A 20,818-nucleotide genomic window follows, 5' to 3' on the forward strand; every position below is an offset into this window, starting at 1 on the left:
CATCAATGACCTTCCTTCAATCATAAGATCAGAAATGGGGATGTCTGCTGATGATTGCACAACGTTCAGCACCATTTGCGACTCCTTAGATACTGAAGCAGCCTGTGTTCATATGTAGCAAGACCTGGAAAACATCCAGGCTTGGGCTGATAAGTGGCAAGTATCATTCGTGCCACACAAGTGCCAGGCAATGACCATCTCAAAGAAGAAACTAACCATCTCCCCGATCTTCAATGGCATTACCAACCATGAATCCCCTACTTTCAACATCCTGGGGCATACCATTGACCAGAAAGTGAACTGGACCAGCTACATAAATGCTGTGGCTACAAGAGCAGGTCAGAGGCTGGGAATTCTGCGGCGACTAACTTACCTTTTGTCTCCCTAATGCCTGTTCACCATCTACGAGGCACAAGTCAGGAGTGTGATGAAATACTCTCCACCTGCCTGGATGGGTGCAGCTCCAACACTCAAGAAGCTCGACACCATCCAGGACAAAGCAGCCCGCTTGACTGGCACCCCATCCTCCACCTTCAACATTCACTCCCTTCACCACAGACAGAGTGGGAGCAGTGTACACCATATACAAGATGCACTGCAGCAACTCACCAAGGCTCAACAGCACCTTCCAAACCAGTGACCTCTACTACCTAGAAGGACAAGGGCAGCAGATGCACGGGAACAACACCACCACCTGCAAGTTCCCCTCCAAGCCACACACCATCCTGGCTTGGAACTATATCGCCATTACTTCGCTGTCGCTGGGTCAAAATCCTGGAACTCCCTTCCTAACAGCACTGTGGGTCTACCTACACCCCACGGACTGCAACGGTTCAAGAAGGGAGCTCACCACCACCTTCTCAAGGGCAATTAGAGATGGGCAATAAACACAGACCTAGCCAGCAATGCCCTCAACCCACAAACGAATAAAAAAAAAAGAGTGCAGAGTCAGCAACTGGAATATGTAGAGGTGACAGAGAAAGCATACTGATGTCTGCCCAACATAAAATTTTCCTACATTACAACAGTAACTACACTTGGAAAGTGCAACATTGGCTGTAGCGCACTTTGGGACATCTTGAGGTTGTGAAAGGTGCTATAGAAATGCAAATCTATCTTTTTAATCTTCCTAGAAGTTATATGGGCTGGTTGATTTATCTAGCTCAGCAAGTGATTTCGTTAGCTGGCAGCAATAGGACAATTTTCTGTGTAGGCCTTGGAGTTCATGTGTGACCATTGTCCTTGGGTATCAGAGGTCTGTCTCCAGCCAGGAATTCATTTATTTATAGATTCAATCAAGCCTGGCAAAGGACAACCACAAACAACAGGAACTCATAGGACAATCAATGCTCCATCCAAATTGTTTTCATCACGTTGCTCTTATCTTTAATCAAGTGGAAGATACTAAACCAACTATTAAAGGACCGTGTGTTGTCCTGGCAGGATGAGCATAAGAGATTTCAGAATGATGAGAATAATCAAAGGCCAGATACTTACCACATTTTCATAAGTAATAGGTTATAAAGCTTTTCCTCAGTTAGGTTTCTGGGCACACATATCATAAAGGGTTGGCCAAACAAGCACACGTTGCTATGGTGGCCATAGCTGGGCTGCCGATACTTCTCACGTAAATACACTGGAATCACTACAGTGTCTGTATCTTCCGTCCTACTGCCAGTTACTTCAAAACTGCAATAAAAAAGCATTTTATTACATTGTGCATTATCTTTCTACAAAAATCCATTATTGGTTTTAACAAAATGACAATCTAAATCACTGGAGGGGGGTACAGAACTGAAATGGCCCACACCATTCTCAATCACAGCATGTGGTTAAACAAAGGAACAATTAATTGCGCGACAAAGCTGTGCTACTTTAAGTGAAATTAGTGAACCGAATTAAAAAAACATTAACTTATTAAAATACCCTAAAATTACATCAGCTGGGGGCAGTGAAATTAGGAATAACTGTCTTTTCACAGTAAATAGTAACCCTTTGAACATAGGAACAGAAGTAGGCCATTCGGCCCATCGAGCCTGCTCCACCATACAATACGATCATGTGTGATCATCCACTTCAATGCCTTTTTCCCCACACTATCTTCATATTCTAATGTCATTGGTACTTAGAAATCGGTCGATCTCTGCTTTAAACATACTCAATGACTGAACTTCCATAGCCCTCTTGGGTAGAGATTCACAACCCTCTGAGTAAAGAAATTTCTACTTAACTCTGTCCTCAGTGGCTTCCCCCTTATTTTGAAACTGTTTCTCGCAGTTCTAGACTCCCCAACCAGGGGATACATCTTACCTGCATCTACCCTGTCTATCTCTTTCAGTATTTTGTAGGTTTCAATGAGATCACCTCTCATTCTTTGAAACTCTAGAGAATACAGGCCCAGTATCCCCAATCTCTCTTCACAGGACAGTCCCACCATCCCGGGAACAAGTCTGGTGAACATTTGTTGCATTCCCTCTATGGCAACAATATCCTTCCTAAGGTAAGGGGACCAAAACTGCACACAGTACTCCAGGTGCAATCTAACCAAGGTTCGACACAATTGAAGCAAGATTTCACTACTCCTGTACTCAAATCCTTATGATAAAGGCCAACATACCATCAGCCTTCTTAATTACTTGCTGCACCTGCATTTTAGCTTTCAGTGACTTATTGACAAGGAGACCCAGGTCCCTTTGTACATCTACACTTTATAATCTCTTACCATTTAAGAAATACTCTTCACATCTGTTTCTCATACCGAAGTGGATAACCTCACATTTTTCCACATTATATTCCATCTGCCACATTCTTGCCCACTCACCGTCTGTCCAAATCCCCCTGAAGCCACTTTGCATCATCCTCACAACACACATTCCCACTTAGTTTTGTGTCATCTGCAAACTTGGAAATATTCCATTTGATATATATTGTGAACAGCTGGGGCCCAAACACTGATCCTTGCAGTACCCCACTATAGTCACAGCCTGCCACTGTGAGAATGACCCTTTTATTCCTGTTCTGTTTTCTGCCCGTTAACCAATCCTTAATCCATACCAGTACATTACCTCCTATTCTATGTGCTTTAATTTTGCTAACCAACCTCCTGTGGGGGACTTTATTTCAAGCCTTCTGAAAATCCAAGTATACCACGTTCACCGACTCCCCTTTATCAATTGTTAGTAACATCCTGAAAAAACTCCAACAGGTTTGTCAAACAGGATTCCCCATTCATAAATCCATGTCGACTATGCCCAATGATATTATCTAAGTGTCATTTATCACATCCTTTAGAATAGATTCTAGCATTTTCTCCAACAACTGATGTAAGGCTAACAGGTCTGTAATTCCCTGTTTTCTCTCTCCCTCCCTTCTTAAATAGTAGGGTGACATTTGCTATCTTCCAATCTGCACAAACTGTTCCAAAATTCTATATTTTCTGGAAGATGATCACCAATTCATCCACTATCTCCATAGCTACCTCTTTCAATACTTTGGGATGTAGAATATCAGGTCCTGGGGACTTATCAACCTTCAGCCCCATTAATTTCTCCAATACAACCTTCTTACAAATACTAATTTCCTTCAATTCCTCATTCTCCCTAATCCCTGGGATCTCTAATTCTGAATGATTTCAGTGAAGACAGACACAAAGTAATCGTTTAGCTTCTCTGCCATTTCTCTATTCCCCATTATAAATTCTCCTGACTCTGCCTGTACTGGACCCACATTTGTCTTAGTCAAACGTTTCCTTTTTACGTACCTATAGAAGCTTTTGCAGTCCGTTTTTATGTTTTTTGCTAGCTTACATTATTTCTTTAGACTATCCATTGCCTACGTACTGTCATTCCTTTTAATGTATTTTCTCAATCCACCCCAGCCAATTTGCCGCTCATACCGTCATAATCTTTGTTCAAATTTCAGATTCAACTACCTCACTTTCAAACATAATGTAAAATGTCATCATACTATGATCACTCCCCTAAAGGTTTTTTCACAAGATTAGCCCTTACTCATTACATAATACTAGATCTAAAATAGTCTGTTCTCTAGTTGGTTCCTCAACATACTGCTCTAGAAAACCATCCCCAACACACTCCAGAAACTCTGCCTCCACAGCTCATTAGGTCTACCCAGTCTATATGCAGATTGAAGTCATCCATGATTACTGTATTACCCAAGCTATATGCTTCTCTAATCTCCTGATTAATATCATGCCCACACTACTACTATTGCTGTTTGGTGGCCTATAAACAACTCTCACCAATGTTTGCTGCCCCTTGCTGTTTCTTAGCTCCACCCAAACAGATTCCACGTTTTGTTCTTCCAATCTGAGATCCTCTTTCACTATTGTACTGATCCCGCCCTTTATCAGCGCAACACCACCTCCTTTTCCTTTTTGCCTGTCCTTCCTAAATGTTGAATATCCTTGAATATTCAGTTCCCAGTCTTGGTCACCCTGTAGTTACATTTCCGTAATGGCAATTAGATCACACCCATTTACCTTAAATCATCTATCTTGTTGTGAATGCTGCGTGCATTCAGGTAGAACGCCCTTAACCTTGTCTTCGTGACATTATTCTGCATTCTAAGCCTAGTTGATGCTCGCCTTTGTTTCATCTGCCTTCTAATGTCACTTGCTTCTTTTCTTTCTCCTGTTACCAGCTTTACTTCCTTCCAATTTGTGCTACCCCTCAGGTTCTCATCCCCCTGACAAACTAGTTTAAACCCTCCCCAACAGCACTAGCAAAATCTCCTTGCGAGGATGCTAGTTCTGGTCCTATTAAGGTGTAGCCCAACCATCTTGTACAGGTCCCAATACCTCAGAAATCTGATTCCCTCCCTCCTACGCCAATTTTCCAGCCACGTGTTCAATCGATCAATCCTCCTATTCCTATGCTCACTAGCACGTGGCACTGGGAGTAATCCTGAGATTACTGCTCTTGAGGTCCTGCTTTTTAATTTCCTTTCAAACTCCCTAAAATCTGCTTTCATGACCTCATTCCTCTTTCTACCTATGTCATTGGTACCAATGTGGACCACGACCTCTGGCTGTTCATCCTCCCCAGAAGGATGTCCTGCAAATGCTCGGTGACATCCTTGACCCTGGCACCAGGGAGGCAACACACCATCCTGGAGTCACGTTTACTGCTGCAGAAACACCCGTCTGATCTCGACTACCAAACCCCCCATCACTATTGCTCTTCCACTCTTCCTCTCCTATGCAGCTGAGCCACCTGTGATGCCACGGGCTTTGCTCTGGCTGCACTCCCGAGGAACCATCGCGCTCACCAGTATCCAAAATGGAAAACTGATTAGCAAGCAAGACAGACTCCGGGGACTCCTGCACTGCCTGCCTGGTTCTCTTAGACTGCCTGGCGGTCACCCATTCCATCTCTGCATGCATGCTCCTAACCTGCAGTGTGACCACCTCCCTAAATGTGCTATCCACGTAGTCCTCTGCCTCACGGATGCACAACAGTGACTCCAGCCACCACTCGTGTTCCGAAACCTGGATCTCAAGCTTCTGCAGCCGGTGACACTTCCTGCAGAAGTGCTTGTCTCAGACACCTGGTGCATTCATGACTTCCCACATACCGGAGGACATACATTCCACTTGGTTGAGCTGACCTGCCATATCATAACTTAAACTTTTTATTACAATGCGCTTAAAAATATTTCAATAAATCACAATTACACTAGCCAACCTTCCTACATTTCCAGATTTCAGACATTTTCATTAAAATGCTTTGATAAAATTGATTTTGATCGGTATGTCTGAAGCCATACAAGTGATGTATTATTCTGAATTTTGAAAAATTGAACGAAAAATGAATATTTGCTGCAAACGTCAATGTCAGTTATCTCAGTTGGTAATGCTCCTTTGCCTATAGGCCAAATGGTTGTGGCTTCAAGCCCCTCTCTTGGAACTGACACTCAAGTGCAGTACTGAAAGAGTGCTGCCTTGTTAGTGGTGCTGCCCTTTGGATGAGAAGCTACAATCAAAGTCCTGTCTACCAGTTCTGTTGGTTTAAGTGCACACTAAATGATCTTAAGGCATTTTTACAGTGGAGGAGGCAGTGTTCCTGGTGATCTGGTCAACCTTTCCCCCCTCAACAAACACCCCTAAAACAGATTAACTGGCCATTCAACTTATTGCTTTATGTGGGACCTGGGTGACTGTAACAGATTGTCATTTTTGCAAGAAACTGTCGCCTCACTATAGTACGGAAAGCACCAAGAGATGCAAGATGGTGCAATATAAATGTAAGCCTTGCATTGATGCAGTGTGTTGCTGTGCTCCCTCTGGTGGAATAGTCATGGCATTATCTGTCAGCTGATCTGAAGAATTGCTAGAATTTGTCAATTTGTGAGTATAAAATGATAGCAGTAATTTCTGATACTGTAAAAATGAATTAATTCATCAATGCAACAATAGAAAGAATAACTTGCTTGTACCTTCCCCACAACTGTGATTACACTTCAAAAGTACTTAATTGGCTGTACTTCAAGTGCTTTGGGAGGCCCTGAGCTTGTGAAAGGCACTATGTAAATACAATTTTCTTTGCCACTTTCTGGTGCTGTGCAATACAAGTCTCCCTTATGCACAGGTGCATGTGAACTCCTCCGGATGCGGCATTATTGATTTTTGTTTGTTTTGAAGTATTTAAGGGGTAAAGGGCTGTGTGGAAAAAGGACTTGAGAGATTGAGACAGAGTTGCAATTATTGTCATGCGTACGGCAAGGGAGTATATATGTTGTTTAGTGATGACATAAGTCTGCCCTTCAGCTGAATAGTAAAAACAAGTTTCAACCAATCCTTAAACTGCCTCATCACCCAAGAGCAGTGCAAATATTTGCATACAAGTTTGATCATTGTTCCAGCACCTTGGGATGTTTTACTACATAAAAGACACTATATAAAAACAATTAAAAAAGCAAAGTACTGCAGATGCTGGGAATCTGAAATAAAAACAAAGCGCTGGAAATACTCTGCAGATCAGGCAGCATCTGTGGTGAGAGAAGCAGAGTTAACGTTTTAGGTCGATGACATTTCATCAGTGTGTCCACTGTTTCAATGGAAGTGCTGATCTGTGTATAACAATCCTGAAGGCTGGGCTGTGGGCAGGCGGAGTTGTGGCTGGGGAAGAGAAGGAAAGGGCAGGGTGCCCTAGAAAGGGAAAGAGATGAAAGGCGGTGTGCTGTGGCTACCTGTACCACAGGTTCGGCTTATTATGAAACACACGCTTCCGTATACAACTGCATCTGGAGTTTGTCTAACAGTTCAAGACCCTATTATCCAGTGCTGCATTTAGGTCTGCAACCATATTTAAAATAAACCTTAACTGCAGACTAATGTGCTAAGCATTCAGATATTAACATCGACAGTATAGTTGCAGGGTTGTTCTCTTTCAGTGCATGTATGTGCAGTCAAACCCTTCTAAGCATATTTTGCTAGAGGCAGGATTTAGGTTTTGGAACAAACAATCCACAATACCTACTGTGACGGAAACCCCACATGCCAAATGGAAATATTAATATCATATGGAACTTTGCCTGAGACTTTTACTAGACATTTTTACAAATAACTTTTAAAAAAGCAGAACAAAGCTGCTAAGATGGCCACGCACAATTTGCATACGAGAAGCCAAAGGCCGGCTGGAGACAGAGGTGATTACCCATTCTAGCTAGAACAATGGGGATGCTCTCTGATTAAATTACCTAGAATGGTTTTGTCAATGTTGATGGTCAAAAGCCATCGACACCCATTAAAAGAGCCAACCACCCCCCCACCAAGTATGTCTGAATAGCCTTGAATTTCAAAGATCACCCCAGAAGATGTTGTTTCAAACAGAGCTGGTCACATCACATGACTGCTAGTGCAACTCTGGGAGTTTGTGAATTGTGCCTCAAAAGGAGACTGTAACTGTAAGCCAGGAAGAGATGTGCAATCTCTCTCTCTTTCTCTAGTAAAGTTCCAACAAAGCCTCAGGTGCAAACCTACAGCCCAGCACAGCCAACAACTAAGGGGACACGGATAAAGCCCCTCTTCTGCCTTCTGGAACCAGAGAAGCAAGCCCAAATTGTGCACATGGCCCAGCGAGGACTTCAGAACTACAACTTCAACTAAGGACTCTGGGACTAAACTTCAGTATTTAAATTCCATTTTTATTTAGGACGCCACTCCAACCTCCCAACTTTGGGTTTTCCCTCTGTAATTTATTTACGTGTGTGTGTGTGCCTCTTGTGTGAATGTCAGTGTGGATGCATTGCATATTTTAGTAATTTTAACAGGTTTAGAGTGATAAGGTTAATAAACTTACATCTTTCGTGTTTAAACTCAAGAAAACCTGTCTGATTGGTTCATTTGCAAATATATTAGAACAGGAGCAAGTGCTCACTGAGGCTGTAAGTTAAATCACTGTGTTAAAAGAGATAAACCTTGTTGCTGTCAAACCAGTGAAGGGGCAAAAAGGGAATCTGAAACCCCTTGCTCACCTGGTCATAACACTACTAAAAGAAAGTTGAGTTACACAATTACTTACACAAAGATATCATCTCTTTCCATGATGCTACTCAAGTTTTCATCCATTGAAAATATTCTATGGAATCGGTGGTTGTATATATCCGTGACAACCATCTAAATACAAAGCACAAGAACATTACGTCAACAATTATGACAAAAGGAAAAATACATAGTTTAAAATTAGAATAACTCCAAATCTTACTTTATCTGCAGGGACATCTGACAGAGTAGACAGTGCAGCACAGAGATCTGAAATAATGCCGATTTTAGGAACAACTACTTTATACTAAAAGAAAGCAGAAGAGCTTTAGTTAAACTGATATTTAATACAGCAATATCAACAAAAATGCTTCTGTGAAATGCATGCAGGTGGAAGTTCAAATGTAACAAACAAATTCCAATCATTATAACCTGGGCTATTTTATATCTACCCTCAACAAATGCAGCTACATTTCAACGCTTACGGTTTGTCTTGTAATGATTTCTTGGAAGCTGCTAAAGGATCTATATGTGGCCCCCTCCTCTTGCTTATCTACAGGCTGCCTCTTTGCAATGTTATCCACAGGTATGAAATCAGTCTACTACTAATGTCAACACTTTAACCACTTTGGTACTTTCAGACTGCCTGAAGACATGATTATTCCAAAGTTTTCCTTGCTGGCCTGTCATCCTCCTCGTGGACTGGATATTTGTGCCTTTCACACATGTACTGCTTCAATCTCTCGGAGAAGCAAACATTTGGTGAGATGAAGCCAGAAATGGATTGTTAGCTTTATTCCAAAGCAAGGAGAATACACATAAATGGCAGTATTGATTGGACTCTCAATTAAAACAGTACAACTTATTTGGCATAATACCAAAGAATGTTACTCTACCTTCACAACAGTGGGCTGACTTATGTGACGTAAAATGGCTTATAAACAGAGACGTAGGACTAGGCTATTTAGCCCCTTGAGCTTGTTCCGCTATTCAGTGAGATTACGGCTGATCTGCAACATAAGTTCATACGCTTGCCTTTGCTTCATATCCTTTAATAACTGAGTAACTATCAATTTCAATTTCGAAATTAACTGATCTAGTATCAATTGCCATTTGCGGAAGAGAGTTCCGAACTTCTACCACCCTTTCCGAATTTTACTCCTGGAAGTTCAGGCTCCAATCATAGAAAGTTTAAGACACAGAAAGAGGCCACTTGGCCCATCGTGTCTGTGCCGGCCGAAAAATGACCCACCTATTCTAATCCCACCTTCCAGCATTTAGTCCGTAACCCTCCAGCTTACAGCACGAGGTACATTTCCAGACTCCTTTTGAATGAGTTTAGGGTCTCTGTCTCAACCACCCTTTCAGACAGTGAATTCCAGACCATCACCACCCTTTGGATGAAAAGGTTTTTCCTCATCTCCCCTCTACATTTTCTACCAATCACTTTAAATCTATGCCCCCTCGTCACTGACCTCTCTGCTAAGGTGAATAGACCCTTCACATCCACTCTATCCAGGCCCCTCAAAATTTTGTACATTTCAATTAGATCTCCCCTCATCCTTCTCTGTTCCAAGGAAAACAACCCCAGCCTATTCAAACTTTCCTCATAGCTGCAATTTTCCAGTCCTGGCAACATCCTCATAAATCTCCTCTGTGCCCTCTCTAGTGCAATTACATTATTTCTGTAATGAGGTGACCAGAAGTGCACCCAGTATTCAAGTTGTGGCCTAACCAATGAGTTCGACAGTTCCAGCATAACCTCCCTGCTCTTGTTTGCTATACCTCAGTTAATAAAGGAAAGGATTCCATATGCCTTCTTAACCACCTTATCGACCTGTCCTGCTACCTTCAAGGATCTGTGGACATTCACTCCAAGGTCCCTTACTTCCTCTACACCTCTCAGTATTTTCCCATTAATCGTGTATTCCTTTGCCCTGTTTGACCTCCCCAAATGCATGACCTCACACTTCTCCAAATTGAATTCCATTTGCCACTTTCTGCCCATCTGACCAGACCATCAATATCTTTCTGCAGCCTACAGCTATCCTCCTTTCTATCTACCACACGGCTTTCTGTCATCCGCAAACTTCTTGATCATGCCCCCTACATTTACATCCAAATCGTTAATATACACCACAAAAAGCAGGGGACCCAGTACTGAGCCCTGCGGAATGCCACTGAAAAGCCGCCAACAATTACCCTTTGTTTCCTGCCACTGAGCCAATTTTGTATCCAACTTGCTGCATTTCCCTAGATCCCATGGGATTTAATTTTTTTAAAACCAGGCTTCCATGTAGGACCTTGTCAAAAGCCTTGCTAAAATCCACATAGACCACATCAACAGCACTACCCTCATCTATCTTCCTTGTTACTTCTTTAAAAAATTTAGATCAAGTTGGTCAAACAAGATCTTCCCTTAACAAATCCATGCTGACTATCCTTGATTAACCTGTGCCTTTCTAAGTGACAGTTTATCCTGTCTCAGAATAGATTCCAATAATTTGCCCACTACTCAGGTTAGACTGACTGGCCTGTAATTATTCGGACTATCCTTCGCTCCCTTCTTAAACAGAGATACAACGTTAACAATTCTTCAATCCTCCGGCACCACATCTGTATCCAGTGAGGACTGGTAAATGATGGTCAGACCCTCTGCTATTTCCTCTCTTGTTTCTTTTAACAGCCTACGATACATTTCATCTGGCCCTGGTGATTTATCAACTTTCAAGGATGCTAATCCCATAAGTACTTCCTCTCTCCCTATGTTTACCACATCTAATACTTCACACGTTTCCTCTTTAACTACAATATCTGCATCGTCCCCCTCTTTTGTGAAGACAGATGCAAAGTATTCATTAAGAACCAATATTGTACTATGCCGCCTAGTCCTAGACTCCCAACTCCTCCAGTATTTCTCACCTTTGGCCTTTACGAAAGCCCTCTTAGCTGTCTCTAGCAAACCTAGCTGGTCTGGTTGCCTTGTGTCCATCAGTCTCATGCTTCTTGCTGTTTACAGACAGAAAAAGGACTAAAGACTTTCAATACAATGAGTTTCAGGTGTTTAGTGATTACTGAGACAAACTAATAAATTGATTATTTGTAGCCTTTGAGGAAACCACATCAAAGCTAATTCACTTCCTATTGTCTCAGACACCCCACTTTTTAAACTTGCGTGAATATATTATGCTTGAAAACACATCATTTAAACAGTCAAAAGATCTCAAAATATGGCAATCTGCATCTGCCTCTTCACATTCCACCACGTCTTCACTCCTCCTCACCACTGCAACTTATTCCAGCACTTTTCAGTCTTCTGATACTGGCCTCCTGTGCATTTCCCGACTCCTCCTCTTGCTCCACGATTAATGGGAGAACTTTCTGTTTCTAATCTCGAACTAATCTATCAGCTCTGCACTTCTCTGCTCTCAAAACCTAACTTTTTGACTTTTAGTTCAATCCTTTCTTCCAATTTCTCTCCCAGGGTCTTAAGTTCATTGTCCTCCTCTGATTTCTAAGTAAAGGAATTCAGGAAATTTTGTACATCAAGAGTACTATATAAACGCAAGCTGTTATTAAATCTGTTGTTTGGATGAAAGACTATTGTCTGTATTAAAAAAAAACTGCAACCACAATGATTAAATGGCTCTCAAACTTGCTCTCCAGTTCAATTTGAGTGTTAAACTATGCTTCGCATACCTGCATAGGCTTGGTGAGTGGTTCCATTCTAACGAGGAAAACTTCCAAAGTGCGTTCTTTTTTCAAAGGTAAAGGAAGTGTTAAATAACAAAATGGGTCAAATGTCACAGAAACCTTCGAACATTCAGGGCAAACAAGAGTAGATTTAAAAAGACCATGAAAAATATCAACAATGATAGAATCATTCCGTTTCCTGTGATTTTCCCAGGCCTCCTTAGCAACCACCTTCAAAAAAGAAAACAAAATGAGACAGGTTTCAGAGCATAAAGCAGCACTTAGTCATCTATGATTGACTACTTGACAAGTGAGCACTTCCCTCTGGGAATAAAATTTGACCAAAAATAACTAAACTGGGACTTTCTATATTACATAGAACTTAGAACACAGCCGGCCATTCAGCCCAACTGGTTTATGCTGGCATTTATGCGCCAAACGAGCCTCCTCCCACTCTACTTCATCTAATCCTATCAGCAGAACCTTCTATTCCTTATTTCTTGTACTTATCCAGGTTCACCTTAAATGCATCCATGAAAGAGAACAGTTTTTGTTCCATGGAATTTTTCAAAATTACCCTGATGCCGGTTTACATTCTACGTGTATTACAAATCCCATCACTACACTCAACATATCAACATTTTATAGCAGAATGTCAGCAGTTGTAGCAACAAATGCCAGACAACAAGAATCTTCGGATTGTATCAGAAACATAATTTTGATAGACATATGATATGGGCAACCTGAAACATACACCATTGTTTCATGAGGTTCATGCAATTAACTTTCAGGGTCATATGAATAAAAATTGATAAAGCATGCAAATGGAATCACTCGGTTTTGGGTGGAGGGGGGGGGGGGTGTAGAGGGGATCGAACAACCGTTAATATAATGTACTTTTTATTTTTTCATACAGTTTATTTAATCTCCTACCTGCAAGGAGGTAGAACTACATTTACAATTGTTGAATCTTGCTGGGAACCTACCATTCGCTTAGCCAAAAGAAAGCCACTCTGCTGACATGCGTTTTGGGTCTGTTAACGAAAAGCTCTCACTGTGGGATCAGAGGCTAACTAGTCCGAGTTGGCACTGATGCTTTACCATCACTTTGGAGCCCTAAACACCAATTTTAACAATGAAGTGAATGGGGCAGGAGAATATTTCACATTGAAAGCACTTCTCCAGAGAACACAGTTCACCTTCAACAATATAAGCATTAAGCACAGCTTCTCTTTAAAAGATGAAAAAGAATTGCAATTGTTTGTACCTCATCAGGTCGCCCTTCTGCATCTTTCAACTGAATATATGGCTTTTTTCTAATCCTATTTAAATCTTCATGTAACCCATCAAGAAGAAAGGCAAGCAATTCTTGAGAGTCCTGTTGCTGATAGCCAGAAAACTGAGGAGCAAATCGACCCACTTGCGTCTAAAACGAGAGAACAAATATAAACTGCTAACCACCCAATTACAATGGTCACACAAAAGTGAAAAACTGCAGCAAGAACTTAACTGGAGACAAGGAAGGGTGATGTGAACATAATTTCCAAATACCCAGCATGAAATGAGACATCAAGTGCACATAAATCTCGCAAGGCTAAACTAACTACACAGTGAACTCCAATGCTGAACAGGTGCTGGGATACTCCAGAACATTGAAATCAGAGAAATAATAGAAACAGTCAGGCCCATTGTGGCTGTTTGAGTTCAAGCTGCTGACTTCAATTCCATATCCCTGTCCTTTTGCAATATACTTTTATTATTTTTCTTCAAATGTGGGTCATGACGAGGAGGAACTAACAGAACAAAACACCAGTGCCATTTTGTGTTTTAAGCTGTAATGGTGGATTGTTTGCTGGAAGTAATCAAGGCATCGACCACCGAGGTTAAGACACCTTGATCTGACACTGCCTTTCAACAATCAGGCCACAAATCAGGGTAGTTTGGTTCAGATGCAATATTTGATACCCAGATAAGAGAAGAGATCCCATGATTAAGAGAAACTCAATTTGAGGTGCCTATTAAAGAGATACAAATATGTTTTTGTACGTTTTGAGGTACTTGTGGGATGAGGAGAAAAATATACAGAAAATCTGTGTCCAGGAAAGCACACATTCTGGCTGTCATACCAACACAGCCTCGAATACTGGTCAGAAATACAGGAGCTGATGGTTGTCCAGAGAGGCAAACAGCATCTTTGGAGACCCCCACCTCCTGGCAAGATCTTATGAATAACACGGAGACATAGTTAACAGTCCAAGTCATTTCACACAGACAGGTGTATTTTCTGAATCTAAGGCAAACATGGCAAGTCTCAGCCTCATGTTTGAGCATTTGACACCACTGTGCGCATTAACTATTACTAACGGATTGCTGCATTTTACAGTGTCTAAAGCCTTTGGGAGATACTGGTGCAGACGGCTATAGAGGTGCTAGCTCGTCTTGATGTAACATTGTATGTTCAATTCCAAGGCGTGTATCATACAACCACAGCCCAGCTCGGATATACACTTGATACTATGCACGGAAGGAGAATTTTTAAATTAGTCCTGTGCATTTGTAGTGCTGAAGTGAGGTCCGGGGCTTGATAGGACACAGTAATTGGAATCATTGCCGATCTGCGACATCTTAATGACACTTTGATGCTCTTTGTTAGCATGTGGCATCTTCAGAATCTATCAAGCTGGATTATAATCTCATGGCATGTAAAGCATGTGGTAAAGAAGAAGTTTATAAGAAATGAGGCCAGATCATTTTTTTTTTTAAACTACAAATCTATCAATTTTTCTGTTGAAAAAACAATTGACATATAAAATTAAACCTTTTCCCACTTCTATGCCATGGCATGATTGCAAGGATAAACAGGAATAAAGGATAAACAACATCACTACAGAAGGACCATCAGATGCTTCGAACAAAAAGAAGGTTCAAACAGAATTATATTGTTTCTTTGGGACCAAAGTACAAAATAAAAGGCTGTGCCTCCTCACTTGGCATCGAAATAACTCTCTTAAAATACATTGCATTAAACTTTCCATTCAGTGCGAAACTCCATTATATTGAAAAGTTAACTTCATATGGCTACATTCAAGACTTTATTTCATCTATAATATTTTAATACATACCTTAAATGCCCTTGGTGTAACATAGCTATATTTTCCTGACCACATCTGTTTGATGAGATCTGCGTAAGCATTAGCTATTTCTCCTTTCATTCCCAGTAGGTTGTCATGATTTAACTCATCCATGTACTCATCAGACAGGAAGTATTCTGTCAGTGGTGGGGTGTTACTTAAACACTAAAAAAAAATCAGATTAACTTTTATAAAGTAGCAAATAAACTAATGGCATCGGGTTGACCAATTAGTTACCCTGAATTTCCAAGATAAAATAGACCATTGCTAAATGACCCAACAGTTTTGTAGAATACATGGCAAAAAAGCACCTATATGACAATCACTGTAAGAGGTTGGACGACTAATAAGTGAAAACAGCAGTGTACCCAGTATTTAAGTAGTGTGTTGAGATGTAACCTGAGCACAGACAGAAAAGCATAATCTGAATCGATGAGAAGAGGAATTTGAGCTGGCTCTAGATTAAGTTGCCAAGGGGCAGCATGTAGCCAAGAAAGCCGGGGGGTGGGGGGGGGGGGGGTGGTGCCCAAGGACAGATCCTTGGTGGAGTCCAGAGGGATAATTGTACTGGGGTAGGAAGAAAAGCCTTTGCTGGGGATGCTCGAGCTATGATCGGAGATAAAAGCAACACAATTGCTCAATAACAGTATAACAGTACCCTGGACAACCTTCTCCACTACCATACATTGCTCTTTCTCAGCTTGCAGCCAATAAGGACAGGTGAGCCACAATTTTCAATTGAGAGTTTAATTCACATTTACAAATATTGACCACTGAGCATTTCTTAATTGTTCTCCAAAGTAGGAGCAAATGGAATACTAACAAGCCAAAAGATGCAATGTGTAGTGGAAATGAAAAGCACAACCAAATAATTCTATTCACTGTGAAACAGTTGCTATATCAACCAGATTTAAGGAGGCAAAGTTGCTTATTGTGTTTATTTGTTCTCTCCATTTAATTACTGTAAACATATCTCTGATGTTTGACAAACCAGATGGCCTAAGTAACTGAACATAAAGTAAAACGCTAGAGGGAAGATTTAACTCAATGAAGGGCGAGGAAAGCAAAAAATCTGATCACTGGAGATTAGCTCCCCTTTAATAACGCCTTCTGATTGCATGACGGACAATGAGACATTTAGACTCAACACCAATGCATCATATTTCAGTCAAACTGCCAAGCTTCATAATCTGTAATAAAACATGGCTTTGCAGGGAGAGCATATTCCCTGGATTTTTATTTAACATGGACAGAAAAATCCAGCAGGCAACCTAAGTCAACAACCCACAAGTGATGAAGTAAGAAATAAAAACAGAAATATAGAAGTCAGTCAACATCTGTAAAGAGAAAGAACGGGTTAAGGTTTTAGATGTAGATCCTCAGTGAGAACTGTAAACTCAAAAGCTAAATGAGCCATGCATAGGATCAGAAAAGAACAGGTAAACATCGAGTTAGCCATGCTCACGCCCAGTCACAGAGAGCTAAATGTTCTGCAATTTATGTATTTTTTAAAAAACGCTGGAAAGAGGTGAAAACTATATGATGAAAGTCTTCAGTTAGGTATTTAATTAATTTTTTTTTTTAAAAAGGTGAAAGTTAGGTGAAATGGGCAAGAAAACAGAGGAGCTCACAAAGGTTTGAAGTTACAAAAATCAATGTTCAGGCCAGAGGGTTGTAGAATGCCCAGGAGAAAGACAAAGTTCTTCCTGAAGCTTGGGTCAGCTTGATGGAAGAGTACGAGGGCAAAAGGTGAAAAGGTCAAAGTTAGAATGAAAACAGATCACGATGAGCCGTGGCAAAGTTAGGATCACACTTCAGGACTGAACAAAACCGTCATCCAATCTGTAATTGGTCTCCCAACATGAACAAGATTGCTCATCCTTAATTTCCCTTGAGGAGGTGGAGGTAAGTCTCCTTCTTGAATTGCTGCAGGTCTTAAAGAAAGTACATGTAAATTGCAGTCTTGTGTGGAATGAATATTTGGGACCCTGGTGTAAGAGATGAATGAATACCTTGCATGCAATCAAAATCACATGAAAGATGTCAGAAGAGCAGCCAGGTAGAATAATGAGCAAGGGTATTTGAGAGAAAATTTGCTTTGACAGTCAGGGAGGAGTGAGAGGAAGGAAAGATGTCCTTGAAGGTTCCATCATTTTGTAGGTGTGGTTAGGTTAGGAGTGCAAAGGAATACTGCCTACTTGCCTGGATGAGTGCAGCTCCAACAATGCTCAAGAAGCTCGAGATCATCCAGGACAAAATAAACCTGCTTGCTTGACACCCCATTCACCACCAGCCTGTACCACCTACAAGATGCACTGCAGCAGCTTGCCGAAGTTTCTGCGACAGCAGCTCCCGAACCCGCAACCTCCATCACCTAGATGGACAAGGGCAGCAGGCGTATGGAAACACCACCACCTCCTCCAAGTTCCCTCCAAGCCACAACAGCATCCTAACTTGGAAACATATCACAGTTGCTTCATTCTTGTTGAGTCAAAATCCTGGAACTCCCTACTTAACAGCACTAGGAGACTCTATAATTAAGGGATAGACAGTGGCCTCTGCAGCCAAGAGCAATAATCCTGAAGTGTTTGTTGCCTACCCAGTACCAGGGTAAGGGATACCTCACGGCAGCTGGAGAGGAACATGGAAACGGAGGGGGTAAATCCAGTTGTTGTAGTCCATGTTTGAACAAACTACAAAGGCAGGAACAAGTCCTGCTGAAAGATCATCAGGAATTAGGCTCTAAATTAAAAAAACAGGATCTTGAGGGCAATAATTATTGCCTGAGCCACATGCAAATTAACATAGGAGCAGACAGATCAGGAGAATTAACATGTGGCTAAAGGGCTGGTGTGGGAAAGAGGCTTTTCACGGAGCACTGGCATCAGTTCTGGAACAGGAAGGAGCTGCTCTGATGGGGTGGGCTCCACCTGAACTGGGATGGGATCCGTGTCCTAGCAGATAGGGTAAATAGGGTGGCGGCAAAGGCTTTAAACTCGTAAGATGGGAGAGGGATCTACAAGAAATGTAAGCAGTCTAAATGTAAAAACAGGGAAGGAGAGCACAGGAAAGAATAATGTAAAGAGGATATTGATGGCAAAGGAATAAAAAGAATTCTAGAACAGGAGTCTAAAGGATGTTTAAACAAAGAAAGAGGAAATACTACTAAAAATTAGTTTTTTTTTTCCGTTCATGGAATATGGGCATCACCAGCAAGGCCAGCATTTGTTGTCCATCCCTAATTGCCCTTAACAACTGAGTGGCTTGCTGGGTCATTTCAGAGAGCAGATGAGTCAACCACATTGATGTGGGTCTGGAGTCACATATAGGCCAGATGAGGTAAGGATGGCAGATTTCTTTCCCTCAAGGACATTAGTGAACCAGATGGCTTTTTAATGACAATCGATGATAGCTTCATGGCATCATTACTGAAACTAGCTTTCAATTCCAGATTGTTATTAATGAACTGAATTTACAATGGCCAATTTACTTATCAACCTGCAAGTCTTTGGCTGTGGGAGGAAACCGGAGCACCCGGCGAAAACCCACGCGGTCACAGGGAGAACTTGCAAGGCAACAGGGAGGAGGAAAGTTATTGGATACTTTGGCCAGGAGGCAGTCACACCCCATAGGATAGGTCTTCTGATTTGGTTAGTGGTCAGGGAAAGGAGAATGTGACTGGGAGTAAGGCAGGTAAGTGGATTGTGAAGGCAGAAGTGGAGGAGGCTCAGCCTTTGCAACTGTCCAACAGGTTTGAGGTTCTTTCAACTTGTATGGATGAGAGTGAGGGCTGCAGGGTGGATGAGCAAACTGACCATGGCACCGTGATATAGGAAGCTATTCAAGCAAGGGGAGTAAATAGGAATGTAGTTGTAGTGGGGGACGGTATAGTCAGGAGGATAGACACCGTTCTCTGCAGCCAAGAGCTAGAGTCCAGAAGATGGTGTTGCCTGCCTGGTGCCAGGGTTCAGGACATCTGCTTGGGGCATGAGAGGAACTTGCAGTGGGAGGGGGAGGATCCAGTTGTCATGGTCCACATGGGTACCAATGACATAGATAGGACCAGGAAAGAGGTTCTGCATAGGGAGTATGAGCAGCTAGGGGCTAAAATAAAAAGCAGAACCTCAAAGGTAATAGTTTCTGGGTAATTACCTGAGCCACGAGCAAATTGGCATCGGGTCAATGAGATTAGTTAAATGCGTGGCTCAAAGATTGGTGTGGGAGAAATGGGTTTCGATTCATGGGGCATTAGCACCAGTACTTGGGAAAGTGGGAACTGTACCGTTGGGACGGTCTACAGCTGAACCGTGCTGGGACCAGTGTTCTGTCGTATAACTAGGGCAGTAGCGAGGGCTTTAAATTAAATAGTGGGGGTGAGGGATCAAATGAGGGAAGATGTGATAGTTTAGAGAGAAGGCAAGAGAGTAGATAGAAAACAAACAAATGAAATTAAAGGTTCTATATCCGAATGCGCAAAGCATCTGCAATAAGACAGATAAATTAGTGGCACAAATAGAGGTACATGATTTAGATCTAAACGCCATCACAGAGACATGGCTACATGGTGATCAAGGTTGCGAAATAAATATTCCAGGGTACACAATATTTCAGAAAGACAGACAGAATAGGAGGAGGGGTAGCACTGATGGTAAAGGATGACATAAGAGCATTAGTGAGAAAAGATCTGGCCTCAGATGATGAAGTAGAATCAATATGGGTGGAAATAAGGACTAGTAAGAATCAGAAAACACTGGTGGGACTAGTTTATAGGCCCCCTAACAGCAGTTAAACCATTGGACAGAGCATTAAACAAGAAATTATTGGAGCTTGTAACAAAGGCAATGTAATAATTGTGGGGGACTTTCATCTGCATAAAGACTGGGACAATGAAATTGGCAGCAGTGATCTAGAAAACGAGTTCGTAGAATGTTCTCGGGACAGTTTCTTGAAGCAATATATTGTGGAGCCAACTGGGGACAAAGCTACCTTAGATTTAGTATTGTGTAATGAAGCAGGGTTAATGAGCAATGTCATAGTAAAAGATCCACTGGGAAACAGTGATCATAATACCATTAAATTTCATGTTAAGTTTGCAAGTGAAATGCTCCAATCACAAACAAGAATCTTAAACTTAAACAAAGCCAATTACATAGGCATGACGGGAGAACTGGCTAAGGTAAATTGGGTAAATAGACTAAAGGTTATGGCAGTAAATGAACAGTGGGAAACCTTTAAAGAACAAAGTGATTCTTGACAACGCAGCCGGCCGCAGACGTCATCAGACTGCGTCAAGCTACACACATGCGCAAATGGGCTCCTGCTCTCTGCGCGGCGTTCCACATTGCCAGGACTGGTTGGCGCATGTGCCGATGACGCCATCACATAACATGGAAAAGCGAGAAGAGAGTGGGATTGGGACGGGGGTGGGGGGGGGGGTGGAGGAGTGTAAAGAGAGCACCCCCCCCCCCCCCCCCGGCTACTGACTGCAGGC

General features: G+C 41.9%; 1 protein-coding gene across 10 annotated transcripts in view; it reads right to left on the minus strand.

Moving 5' to 3' along the window:
• The window catches only part of LOC137379478 (ubiquitin carboxyl-terminal hydrolase 15-like), a 146,580-nt gene that overhangs the window by 30,736 nt on the left and 95,026 nt on the right, over positions 1-20,818 (minus strand). For 8 of the 10 annotated variants that reach the window (XM_068050356.1, XM_068050355.1, XM_068050354.1 and 5 more), the window contains 6 exons: positions 15,319-15,492; positions 13,464-13,622; positions 12,203-12,427; positions 8,727-8,810; positions 8,544-8,638; positions 1,498-1,689 (listed from right to left, as the gene is read on the minus strand). In XM_068050356.1, coding sequence (XP_067906457.1) covers positions 1,498-1,689; positions 8,544-8,638; positions 8,727-8,810; positions 12,203-12,427; positions 13,464-13,622; positions 15,319-15,492 — 929 coding nt within the window. Of the gene's footprint in view, positions 1-1,497; positions 1,690-8,543; positions 8,639-8,726; positions 8,811-11,425; positions 11,513-12,202; positions 12,428-13,182; positions 13,313-13,463; positions 13,623-15,318; positions 15,493-20,818 lie in introns of those variants that run through there. The other 2 variants (XR_010976821.1, XM_068050362.1) reach the window with 2 other exon arrangements.

The sequence above is a fragment of the Heterodontus francisci genome, chromosome 18 (assembly GCF_036365525.1).
Source record: "Heterodontus francisci isolate sHetFra1 chromosome 18, sHetFra1.hap1, whole genome shotgun sequence".
Lineage (NCBI taxonomy): Eukaryota > Metazoa > Chordata > Chondrichthyes > Heterodontiformes > Heterodontidae > Heterodontus > Heterodontus francisci.